Source organism: Erigeron canadensis, chromosome 6 (assembly GCF_010389155.1).
Source record: "Erigeron canadensis isolate Cc75 chromosome 6, C_canadensis_v1, whole genome shotgun sequence".
In the NCBI taxonomy this organism is placed as follows: domain Eukaryota; kingdom Viridiplantae; phylum Streptophyta; class Magnoliopsida; order Asterales; family Asteraceae; genus Erigeron; species Erigeron canadensis.
Window position 1 is genome coordinate 7,895,141 of NC_057766.1, and position 13,514 is coordinate 7,908,654.

The window sequence follows — 13,514 nt, forward strand, 5'->3', positions numbered from 1 at the left end:
ATGCACTTAAGTCATGAAGTATTCACAATAGATTAACCTAATGACGATATATAAACCACCATTAATTCACAATAATAAATTTTTCAAGTTTCCAACATATTACTCAACATGTTATGACCGATTATATGTGTTCAATGGTTGATATTGATAACAGACCATTTTATTTGTTGCAAGTAATGTGAGTGAATTCTTTGGGTGGGGGTGGGGGGGGGGGGGGGGGGGTCATGTAATTTGCAACAAGGTTTGTGTTCAATGCTTACTTATTGAACACAAGAGGAACTATGAAAGGGTGAATTAAATGATTGTTAAGTGTTAAACTTACAATCTATTAGATAATAAAGAATGACTGAAACTGCGCAGAAAAAATGGCCTGCTATGTACATAAAAAGCACAAACATTTGCCTGCGAAATTGTTATATCCCCTTGATTAGAGTTCTGTTTGCCGGGCTTCTTTCTGCTTCTGTTGCTTGGAGATTCTTGGAAATAGCAAGTTATTCAACTGTCTCTCAGCACTATACTCCGAAGAGGCCTGTCATGCAACAAAGATGTTACACGGTCGCAAACCCGACATTATACATATTTCGTTTGTTACACCAAAAAGATTATACTAGCACTATATTAATTTTATAACTTGCATTCAGGAGAAGCTGCTGATTGCTCTCACTTTCATAATAGAAACAAAAATATCTAGTTTAGGTTTATTAATTTTTTTTGGTTACATTAGAGGATTTTACAGAAAACTATTATTTATTATAATTATATATAACCTGCATTCAGGAGAAGGTGGTCATTACCCGTTTCTTAAATGCAAATCGTAATGTCTGAATTTGTCTTCCAGAACACACTCTTACGTCGAATCCCAGGGTGTCCACTCCAATAACAGCTACCTCCTGTCATTAGTTGCAAGGTTACCCAACATTATGATTTATCTCATATGCAGCAATCAGAATCAAAATGAACAATTGAAATCTGGATAGAACAACCATACTTCTATAGGAGACATCATATATAAATATCAAGTTGCACATATACAGATTCTCTTCTAGCTAGATCAGTTCAGGTTGTTTTTGATGATAACCAAGTCAAACACATTGGCAAAAATGGGGAACGGTCAAATTGGTTCAAAAAGATTTGGAAGTTGCCAAAGTGTATTTTTTACGCATACAACTTCCTAAAATTTTCTATTTTACGATTCAAATTGTAGTTATAACAAAATTATTTCTACAATTAAGGTAACACATTAACTATTGTTTTTTTTTATAAAACTTGAACATTGGCAATGACAACGGCAACGGTACCCACTCCCGGCAAAAGCAAGGTATGGGGAGGTAAGATGTAGACAGCCTTACCTCTACCCAAAGGTAGAGAGGCTGCTTCCAAAAGGATATCCAGCATAGGCTTTACCCTTCAAAAATTATTCTCGACGGCAAGGCAAAGCCAAAACCGATGAGAGAAGACCGGAAGCTCTATCTATAAAAAAAATTAACATGAACCAAAAATTGTTTGAAGACCAGACCCTTGTAGAATGTCAACCCAATCCAACCAAATCAGTCCATTTTGCCAATCTTCTACAATGTTGGAAGAGAAAAAAAACGCAAAGTGAGTACATGTTACCTCCACTTGAAGACCCTTACATCTCCAACATAATGATTTAAGGGCTTGGGTAGTCTTTTCTCCACCAGATTTTAGACGGGATATTATTTTGGCAGCCGAATGTGCTATTGCATCAGGTTGAGCCCTCCTAAAATCTTCGACTTCGACTAAAGTCTATAGAACATACATTAAACAATATAAATGTCACTCTTCTGGTATTTCTTATGTAACAATAAATCAAGGCACTCAAATACAATAGATTCATTCCATCAAGCAAAGAAGCTTAGAATTTTTAATGACCACTACTAGTATCTGTTTTGGTTATATTTTGCAATTTGAACTCATTTACCTCTATCAAGATTTGAGCCACACTGGTCAAGATAAAATATTTAGCTAAAAGGGATAAGTCATCCAAAGTGTAGTCAATGTACAAAACCTAAAAATCGCTTTTTTTTGCAAAAGGCAAATTACTATCATAATGATACGACTTTTTATATCATAACGATACGTCTTTTTATATTTGAGATAAAACTGGAGAAAAAAGTGTTATGCATCAGCACAACCCCGCTGGTTATTAGCCCACATTTACATATACTTATTGTGGCATGTTACCGAACTTGACCTCTAACTCTAATGCATCTCTTTCAGAAGCACTTAGATGAACGTTGTAAGTCAAAAGAACTACATTTCCTGGGGTACATTCCCCTTTATGCAAGAAAAAGAAGCATACAATTACACTAATCAATTGAAGTCGATTTCCAAATATACCTGATTTCCATGTGCTGAGATCAGATGAATTTTAACAATCTCCAACTTATAGTATGAAGTTCCATTTCCTAAATTTTGATCTTTCTGCAAACCCTCTTCGATATCTTGACCATCTTCATGCCTATGGCCATTGATAACGCCCAACTCTTCTTCTTCTTGGCCTTCAGAAATTTGATTTGTCTCTTCATCATTAGACTTATCGTCAAGCATATATTTGTTCATCACCGAACTTTCTTCAACAAATGAAGGTCTAAGGACGCCTTGAATAGCAAGACCAGCAGGAGGCTGATCCATGTAGTCTACTGGATCATCTAATACAAACTGAGGAAGAGAAAAAGTTACCTCAAAAACAACAAAAGCCAGTATATATAATAGCAAGTTAGCCAATAAAAACAAATGCCGGACAGGTGCTTATAACTGACTCCAACATGAAAGTAGACTTATATATACTCCATGATGCAGGGATAGGTAAAATAGGCCAACTAGATTACGGGTCATTGACAGATAATCTTACTACTAATATAGCACAAGATGCATATATAGATAACTGCTCAACCTCGATTGACCTAAAACAAGTTTTGTCCACACTTTCTACTTTTGTTTTATAAATATACGGTTTGTAGATTTTTATTACCAAAATACATTTGTCTCGATAATAAGATTACTATAATCTTTTGAAATAAAGTTACTTAGGAGGTTTTATGCACAAAATCTACAATCTCGACAACATTCAAAGTGCTTCATGCTAAGCAATTGCTTTTAGCAAACCTGTTGACCATTAACAATAAAACATGACCCGAATTGGTCCACTCGTATCCATGTTATCCAGACATATATGTGGCAATACTGTAACACTTAAGTGGAAAACTGCCTGGAATAACTTACTTGTGCCAACTGTTTAGCAAAATGCATTGGATGAGATGAACGCATGGTCTCTAACTTTGCCCAATCGCCAGGATCCTCATCATCGTCCTCATCTTCTAGGAGTGAAACCCATTCCTACCGCAATTAGGCATGACAAAGAAAGATTATAGCAACTGTCATCGTGAGTGAGAGAAAAAGTGAAACAAAATAAGATTGTCACATTTTCATAGCCACCATTCTCGCCGTCATCATCATCGTCGTCGCCATCGTCATCAGTGTCATCATCATCCGTCCCACTATCATTATCTTCGATTTCCTCCATATCGTAATCAGATTCTGCTTGGCCTATTAACTCCATCTCACTGAGCATTTCAGTTGTATCTAAGCCTATTATGACTTGCTGCATTGAGTTTATTAATTAATTAACTTGTAAACAACAATTATCTACACTCTTTAGATGCACCAACTCTAAAAAAAACACTGTGCTCGGTGGTAGGCGTTTTTGTACAAAAATTCTAATCCAGATACTAGGAGCGTTGTGTGTGGTCAAGAAGTATATAGCATCACAGATCCAAAACAAATAGTTACTTAGAAGGAAAAAAGAATTCTATATAGTCATCTGTTATATCAGTAATGATACATATGCTTAAAAAAGAAGCTTAATAATATGTCTACTCTATTCATTTGTTGACAAATGTATTACACATTTTCTCTTTCGTAATCCCCACATTGATTTTGCCATGTGTCTACTCTTTGTTAGACACATCTTTAGGCTTATCATTTAGAAACATCAAACATTTTCCATTGGGAAAGAATAATGAGATAGTGAAGAAAGAACACTAAGATGGAAGTAACGTAATTATTACCCTAACGTATACCATCTCAAGTAAATTTAGATTAGTCATGGGATGAGGACAGGAAGTTTGATAGATATGACTGTTGTTTTATTAAGTTGGGAACCTGTTGTGTTGAATTGAGAAAGGTGAATCTTTCTAGAAGAGGATTGTAAAGGGTGGAAAAGTCATATAAATAGTAAGATAAGCGAAGCATGTTGCAGATCTGCGCTTTTCCAGTATCATTATTTGACTGTCTGACTGTTGCGTCTATGAAAGTGATTGCCGAAGAAAGCCAAATTCAAATGGTCAATCACATTACAGACTTTATTATAATAAATCATTTTCCTCTAGGGAAATGATTTATTATACTTCGTAATAAAGATGATACGAAATGTACTTATAATACAGATCCCCGAACGAAGTCGATTTTCAAAAAAAATCCTGTCCCCCCCCCAAAAACAAAACAAAAAAATCCAATCCCGAGTCACAAGTTTCCTCACCTTGATCTCACAGGGGCATTCAACGTTATGAAGCATGTTGGATACAATTCCACAGTCTAGTGAGATCTGAAGTTCTAGTAATTTTTAAATTTCATATTCCTTACCACAAGGATATCCTCAGAGGTAAGAGTTTGGAGAATATCTTCATCATTTTTCACTTGAAAATATACATCTAAGAAACATCATAACAGAAAGTTAATTAAATAAAAGATTTTACTTAGAAAAAGGAAAAGAAGTATTTGAGAATCATAGGCAAGATAACTTACTTCCATGTTCATCCGTTACATATGGCAAATCTGGCCAGAATATATTTTCATGGACACCATCACCTACCATCCCTGAGAACATAAGCATTGCTTTGCTGTTAACCTGACAGATATAAAAAGTTTGCAATCAATATCTTACATCTAACGATATGGACGACATCATAATCCGCAATTTGTAGTCGTCCAAAAGATTCTATCTTTGATAACTCAGCTTACATGCTTCTAGATGAGAAAGAACCCAAGGGTTCTGGTTTTCCGATTTACATTAGATACAACATAAGCATAAAAGCCAACTGTCAATCCACATACGAACACAGCATTTTTTTCAAACAATTACGGATTATGTGTATATATAACAGTAGGGTATATATATATATGTGTGTGGGTTGTGATCATTTGAAACAATAAGAAGAGGTTAATAGTCGTTTTGCCAACACCCTTTATGGATATTTTCTTGGTACAAGATTGGCCTTTCCTATTGTCGAAACTTATGTCAAAAATACTTGGGCGAAGTATGGTTTTCAGAAGGTAATGATGAACTCCACTGGGTTCTTCTTTTTTAAATTTGATTCCAAGGAGGGCTTGAACCAGGTTCTGGAAAAGGGACCTTGGTTGATTCGATCTGTCTCCTAATGTTTGTTTGACAAAACAGGATATTACTAGTGTTCCGGTGTGGGTTAAATTGCATAATGTGCCTCTAGTAGCCTATACAGAGGACGGTTTAAGTATGCTAGCAACAAAAATTGGAAATCCTAAGATGCTTGATGCCTATACTAATATGTGTATGGATTCGTGGGGTAGGAATAGTTTCGCTCGTGCTTTAATTGAAATTCATTCTGAGAAGGACTTGTGCAAAGAAGTGGTTGTAGCTATTCCAAGACTCAATGGAGAGGGGCATTCAATGGAAATTGTTACAGTGGAGTATGAGTGGAAACCTCCGAGGTGTGGTGACTGCAAGATTTTTGGTCACTCTGATAGAGACTGCCCAAAAAAGATAATAGTTCAAAAATTAGATGGACATGAAAAGGCTGATAATGAGGGTTTTACTGTGGTTGGTCGAAAAGGTAAAAAGAAAAATGGTAATGAAAGGCAACCACAACATGTTGAAGGTATGAGGTTTACTAAACCGAACCCCAGTTCGTATATAGACGGAAACCACCTAAGGACTCGAATGCTTCTGGAACCAATTCTGCTTCAACATCAAAAGCTTCAATCCCTGTTAATAACTCTTATGAGGTATTAGCTGGTAATAATGCTGAGGTTATTCTTGATGATGATTCTAATAATGAGCAACCTAAAGTGAAAGAGAAATCTGTAGAGGTAGATGACGAGAGTGAGGTGGAAGTTGTGTTTGAGGAAACGGCAGATTATATGGATAATACGAAGAAATCTGAGGGGGCAAGCACTCCCAAGTCACCGGTTTCCAATGAATAACATCGTGTCATGGAATATACGGGGTATGAACCAAACCCCAAAACAGAACGAGGTGCGTTTGATGATTTCTGAAAATAAACTTTCAGTTTGTGCAATTTTGGAATCTCATGTAGCTTCTAACCATATTGAAAATATTTGTTCTAAGGTATTTCGGAATTGGATGTGGACTTCTAATGATAATTTATGTCATAAAGGGTCACGTATTGTGGTGGGTTGGAATCCTGATGCTATAGATCTTATGATTCTATCTCAGTCAGACCAGTCTATGCATACTCAACTGTTTTTTAAGTCGGATAAGAAGATGTTGTACTGCTCGTTTGTGTAAGCTCATAATAGGTACACTGAACAACGTAGTCTATGGGTGGATTTGATGGTCCATAAACAGTTCATTAAAGACAAACCATGGGTTCTTATGGGGGATTTTAATGTTGCACTAAAACTTGAGGATTCTGACTGTTGGACCGTCTAGTTCAAGCATTGCAATGCGCGAGTTTAATGATTGTGTACAAGACATTGAAGTTATGGATGTGAATATGTCCGGTTTTCACTTTACTTGGAATCAAAAACCGGGAGGGGGCCTTGGTATTCTAAAAAAGTTGGACCGCATTTTAGCAAATATTGCATTGTTCGATGATTTTGTTGGTGCTAATGCGGTTTTTCAACCTTATAGGACCTCCGATCATTCACCGGCTGTTCTAAAGCTTCCCATGTTGTCAAAGTCAAAACCAAAACATTTTAAATTTTCTAATTTTCTTGTTCACGATGGCAGGTTCAAGAACTTGGTTTTAAGTGGGTGGAGTAAGCAGGTAAAAGGGGTTCATATGTACAGGGTGGTCTCTAAATTACGTGCATTAAAGAAACCGCTTAGGCGCTTGATGTTTGACCAAGGTAATCTTCACAATAAGGTTACCAAATTAAGAGAGGAGCTAGATGAGGCCTAGCGAGCTATAGACAAAGACCCAACAAATGCTTTACTTCGAGATGAACATTTGGCCTGTCTTAATGCCTATAACGAGGCTTCCTTAGCAGAAGAAAGATTTCTTAAACAGAAGTTGAAAGTGCACTGGTTAAGAGTTGGAGATTGCAACTCAGCGTATTTACATAAAGCCGTTAAAAGTAGGGTTGCTAGAAACAGGATTGATACGGTGACTGATCTGCGGGGTGTTAAACATGACGGTGATAGCGTCCAAAAGGCTTTTGTTGATCATTATACTGATTTCCTTGGTAAAGCTGGTTCTACTATGCCACTCAATGTTGACGGTTTATTCAGTCAAAAGCTTACTGATGTCCAAGCTGATGATATGCTTCGAGACATTATACGGATGAGGAAATTAAAGAAGCTATTTTTTCTATGGGGGAAGACAAATCTCTAGGACCAGATGGGTTTACTGCGGCTTTCTATAAAGGTGCTTGGGAGGTTGTCGGGGTGGATGTTACACTTGCTGTACGCGATTTTTTTGAACAGGGAGATTGTTAAAAGAGATTAACCATACTATTATTGCTCTTATCCCCAAGGTATTATCTCCTACGTGCATTACTGATTTTCGACCGATTTCACTATGCAATGTGATTTTTAAATGCATAAGATTATTGCTAACCGTTTAAAAGGGTGTTTGAATGATATCATTAGCATTAATCAATCAGCATTTGTTTCGGGTCGCAGAATTATAGACAACATTTTGCTTACCCAAGAATTTATGCATAATTACCACCTTGATAGAGGAGTCCACCGTTGTGCATTTAAGGTAGATATCCATAAAGCATACGACACTGTGGACTGGAAATTCTTGTATTGTATTTTGATGGGATTCAGATTTAGGGAAAGAATGATTAATTGGATTATGGAATGCGTCTCTAGTACTTCTTTTACTATTAGTATAAATGGCTCGCTACATGGTTTCTTCAAAGGACAAAGGGGTCTCAGGCAAGGGGATCCTCTTTCTCCTACTTGTTTACTCTAATCATGGAGATTCTTACTTTGATTTTGCAGCGTAGAGCCGTAGAGTACGTGATTCCGGGGGATTTACTTATCACCAAAAGTGTTCAGATATAATCAATCTCTGTTTTGCGGATGATTTATTCATTTTCTTACATGATGATTTGAATTCAGCATCGGTTATTATGGATGGTCTTATGGAGTTTAAGAATGCTTCTGGTCTGGCACCAAGTTTACAAAAATGCACGGCTTATTTTTGTAATGTCCTTAATAATGTCAAGTCGGATATTTTGGGAATTCTACCTTTTGAAGAGGGGCGACTACCGGTCAAATACTTGGGAGTTCCTTTAGTATCCACTAGATTGGTTTATCGAGACTGCAAGGAGTTGGTGGATAGAGTAAAAAGGCGTGTTGAAGATTGGAAGAACAAATTTCTTTCTTTTGCAGGTAGACTTCAACTCATTCGGTCTGTACTTTCTTCTATGCATGTCTACTGGTCTTCGGTTTTTATGTCACCTGGTAGAGTTATTCAAGAGATTGAACAGATCTTAAGATCATTCCTTTGGAGTCAAGGCCGGATCTGCAGAGGTAAAGCTAAGGTGGCTTGGGAATTGGTTTGTCTTCCCAAGGATGAGGGTGGACTTGGCATTCGCAGGTTAGACTTGTTTAATATTGCTTTACTAACTTCGCATATGTGGAGCATTATTACTCTTAAAGAGTCCTTATGGGTTCGTTGGATCCATACCTATAAATTAAGAGGTTAGAATATTTGAGATGTAGAGCCAAAAGGGAGCATGACATGGAGTTGGAGGAAGTTGTTACAAATTAGACCAGTTGTGCGTAAATTCTTTTGGCATAAGCTTGGCAATGGGCGAAGTACATCTGCATGGTATGGTATTTGGTCTGATTTTGGGCCACTCATAGATGGTATTACCCCTCGTATGATTGCTAGTTCTGGTTTTCAACTCAACTCGACAGTTTCTGAAATTGTTGCTCTAGATCAATGGCGGTGGCCATTGGATTGGAATGCTAGATTTCAGAATCTTAAGCCTCCGGTTCTTATAGATAACATTCAAGACAAAGTGTTGTGGAAAGACAGAAACGGAAACGTCAAACCCTTCTCGATTGCAACAGTTTGGGAGGATATAAGGACAAGAGATCGAAGGATTGCATGGACTGATTTGGTTTGGCATAAATATTGTATCCCGAAACATGCCTTTGTACTATGGCTAGTGTTCAAAAGGAAGCTCAAAACTCAGGATTTGTTGAAGCCATGGGACGTTCAACACATGCCCTCTAATACGGTGTTTGTGTGCCCATTATGTGAAACACAAGCTGATTCACATAACCACCTTTTTTTTTATTGTTTATATTCTAAGCAGGTGTGGAAACAAGTTATTTACTTATTTTTCAAGCTGGTCTTCCCTATGTCTCATCGACTTGGGATGTGATCGTGGATAATCTACTTTCTTCTGCAAAATCTAAATCTTTCAAAGCAATAACATCTAGACTAATAACATCTAGACTGATCCTAGCAGCCTCAGTGTATCACATTTGGAAAGAGCGAAACGAAAGGCTGTTTAAACAACAAAAGAAGACTGCTATGCGAGTTGGTGAGGAGATTGTCGAGGTTGTGAGACTTAAACTACTCACATTTCGTTACATGAAGTCAGCTCACATGGAAGGTGCACTTACAGAATGGAAGATCCCTTTGTCTTTGCTGAAGGACAAATAGTGTTGACTAGGCGTTTATGTATTGTTTTGTATGTACATAGGGTCTAGATGAGGTTTTGGTAGTGGCTTTGTTTGCCTTTGTTTTTTTCTTTTGGTGCTGGTTGTTGCACAACGTTAAATCCTTGTGTATTGTCGATATGGTATTTGAGTCATATCGCCTGAACTCTAATTGTTTTTGGTGTAATACAAGCTAACCCGGGGTATCTTCTACCCTATTATACCAAAAAAAATTTGTGTGAAAACCAGAAAACTGGCCAAACACACTGTGATTTGAAACTTAACATAATGTGTTTATAGCTGCTCACCACCACTAGCACCATTGCCGGAAATTGTTATACGGAAGAAGCCCTTAATCGAATGGTTGCGCCGTTCAGGGGGTCTTCGCCCTTCTCGGTCGCCGCCCTCGAGGCATTTATAAAGGGGTTGGAAGCAAGATGCATATGGGAATGGTTTGGATATGATGGGCGGTGATCCAAGAGATAGTGTGGTGGTTTGATACGGAACACGCGTTCCCCTTACTGCCATGGCGTCGCCGGAGGAGGAGAAGCAGGGAGAGAGAGAGAGAGCGACTGTGACCGGAGATGATGGTGGTGGTGGTCGGAGATGACGGTGGTGGTGAGTAACTATAAACACATTGTGTTAAGTTTGAAATCACATGGTCAGTTTGGTCTTCACACAAATTTTAGTTTTCAAATGATCATTTCACATGTATATATATATATAGAGAGAGAGAGAGAGAGATTTTAGGTAAAATAAAACAAGTATTAAAGTAAAACAAATAAAAGAATAGGTTTCACATCAGCAAAAATCACGGCGCATCATAAAATTCATCGTACATCAATTGCTTCGTGAAAATTTGCGCATCAATTTAACTATGATCTAAGGGTCAAGATCTGGAGTATTTTATTTCAATAAAATAACAGTAAGTTCTGGTAATGGAAATAGAATACCTCAATAACAGTCCTGCTAGTTTCAGCAGGTCCAAGAATAGCATCTCCATTCTCATCCGAATCTTCGGAATCCGAAATATCTTCAGACGGATGATACCGCTGTGGCTTCTTCGCTTGTTTCACTGGACCAACGACCGATTGCTCCTCCTCATTAGCTGCTGAAGCCCTAATTCTATTCTTGAACAAATTCTTCCTTGACGTAATCTTATTATTGCTAAATATAACAAAAATATAAACTCAAATTAAGCTCATCATAAGCAAAATTAGTTTTATATATATATATATATAGCATGTAAGGCAGTTACCAAGGAATGATGATGCTGCGAGAGTGTGAGAGAAGGCGGGAATGACGGCCGGTCTGGATATAGAAGGCGGTTGCCGGTTCAATTACCAGCATTTCCGTGTTCAGTTGGTGGTTGTCGGAGTAAGAAAGATTCCGGTAAGTGGTGGTCGTCGGAGGAGATACTTATTGTGGTTCCTGTTTTTTATCCGATTCTCGCACTTCTCTTATCCTGATATCTGAGAGCCTTACTTTTACAGAAATACCCCCAATTTTTTCAGCATACGTGGAACATTTTTATTGGACAATTGAATACATTTAAAAATTGATTGGGCAATCGATGTCTTTCAATTACCTTTATTGAGTTGTTGGTTTGAACCTGAATTTAAAGAAACTACAGTATTCAATTTCTTACTATTGCTTCATTAATTTAAGGGATTGTTATTTGTACCTAAAAGTCAAACTAAATTTTGCTTTTAATTTAATTTAAATTTATATTTTGAAAACTTTTTACTTTTGTAGGTTTTTGTTTTCTAAATTAATTAAATATAAAACATGAAAAACTATTTCCTAGTTATCTTGTATGCATCTTTCTTCTTTGTACTTTCAGGCTTTCAACAACTTGCTGGTAAGTTAATTTCAATGTTCAAAAAAAAAAAAACAAAACATGAAATTAACAGTAGAAAATAAAATTAAATACAGTTAGAGAGATGAATTAAAAATTTTAATAGTCTAACTTTATCCCAGGCAGTCAAATTATGGAAAACATAATTTTGTTTTGAAAAGAGATGTAATTTAATTAGAATTTTGAAACAATACAATACAGTTAGAAAATAAAATTATATACATGTATTAACCAACAAATAAGATATATTATAAATAGTGAATTAACACTATTATTTCCACAAAACAAATTAATAATAACATAATTCTGGTAAGCATCTGTTTTCCAGTGAAGCAACCTTTTTCCGGTGAAAAATCCGGCAAGCTTCTATTTTCTGGCGATATCAAACTTGATCTTTGTATATATATATATATATATATATATTTCCGCAAATCACCTGTCTAGCTGCCGACCCTCGACCACCTCCAGCCACCCTGAATCGCCGCCAGATTCAGCAGCCACTACCAACCGCCGCCATTTTCATCAACCACCACCAACCACCGCGACCTTCAGATCTAAACCGCCACCCTTTCATCAACAACCACCAAACGCCGCCGCCACTTTCATCAACCACCACCAACCACCGCGGCCTTCAGATCTAAACCGCCACCCTTTCATCCACAACCACCAAACGCCGCCGCCACTTTCATCAACCACCACCAACCACCGCGACCTTCGGATCTAAACCACCACACTTTCATAAACCACCACCAAACGCAACCACCAACCGCCGCCACTTTCGTCAACAACCACCAACGACGGCCACTTTCATCAACCACCAACGACCGCAACTTTCAAATCTAAACGCCACCCTTTTTCAGATCGAACAACCACCACTTAGGGGAGAGAAAAAAAAGGGACGACCGAGGTGAGAGTGGCCGGAGTTGGGGGAGAAACAGGGTGGCGGTTAGGGTTGGGGGAGAGCAGGGTGGCGGCCGGGGTTGGGGGAGAGCAAGGTGGCGGCCGGAATTTTTTGGGGGAGAGAGAGTGGAGGCTTTTTTTCTAGGGAAGAAATGTTTTGTGTTTTTTAGGGTTAAGAAGTTATTATATATGGGGAATAGGAAGGTTTTTGTGGAAGGCTTTTTTTTAAGGGATTAAACTTTACTACTTTTTTTTTATAATCTATCTAACATTATTTCTATTTTTTAGCTAAAACATCAATCAAAATATTATTTTAAATATGAACACTTCTTTTTTTTAGATATTATATTTTTGTTATAATTTTTATAATAACTTATACCATGCTGGGTTTTTTTAGAAGTCAGGTTCTACCGAATATGACTCAAGTGGTGAAGATGATTTTTTTATTAGAACACCCGAATTTGTCACTAATGAGGTATAACTTTTATCAAAAAATTTTATTGTTATTTTTATTACTTCATGTTTTAGTTTTGTTATTATTGTAAATCTTTTATTATTATATGCATTTATTATCATTATTTTCATATGTTTATATGGAGTTTTTATTAATAAAAGCATTTGTTATTATAATAATTGTTTTTAAGTTTATTATATTATATTAATATGTAATTTTTATCATTGTTAAACTTCTCAAAATTTAAAAGTAACACATGTAAACTCGTTTGTAGGTGTTCGGATCTCGTGAAGAATTAGTCAATTGGGTACAGAAGTTGGCATACTCACTTGGTGTTGTCATTGTAACAAAAAGGAGACTGTGGTTGTCGACTT

General features: G+C 36.9%; 1 protein-coding gene across 1 annotated transcript; it reads right to left on the reverse strand.

Moving 5' to 3' along the window:
- Positions 1-277: 277 nt before the first annotated feature.
- On the reverse strand, positions 278-11,382 carry LOC122605427 (uncharacterized protein At3g49140-like). Its single transcript, XM_043778379.1, has 10 exons — positions 11,187-11,382; positions 10,882-11,095; positions 4,828-4,930; positions 4,666-4,733; positions 3,446-3,625; positions 3,247-3,360; positions 2,362-2,682; positions 1,615-1,767; positions 795-890; positions 278-529 (listed from the first exon to the last, which is right to left on the reverse strand). Exons 1-10 carry the CDS (start codon positions 11,276-11,278, stop codon positions 428-430), a joined length of 1,443 nt encoding a protein of 480 aa, XP_043634314.1. The 5' UTR covers positions 11,279-11,382; the 3' UTR covers positions 278-427.
- Positions 11,383-13,514: the final 2,132 nt, after the last annotated feature.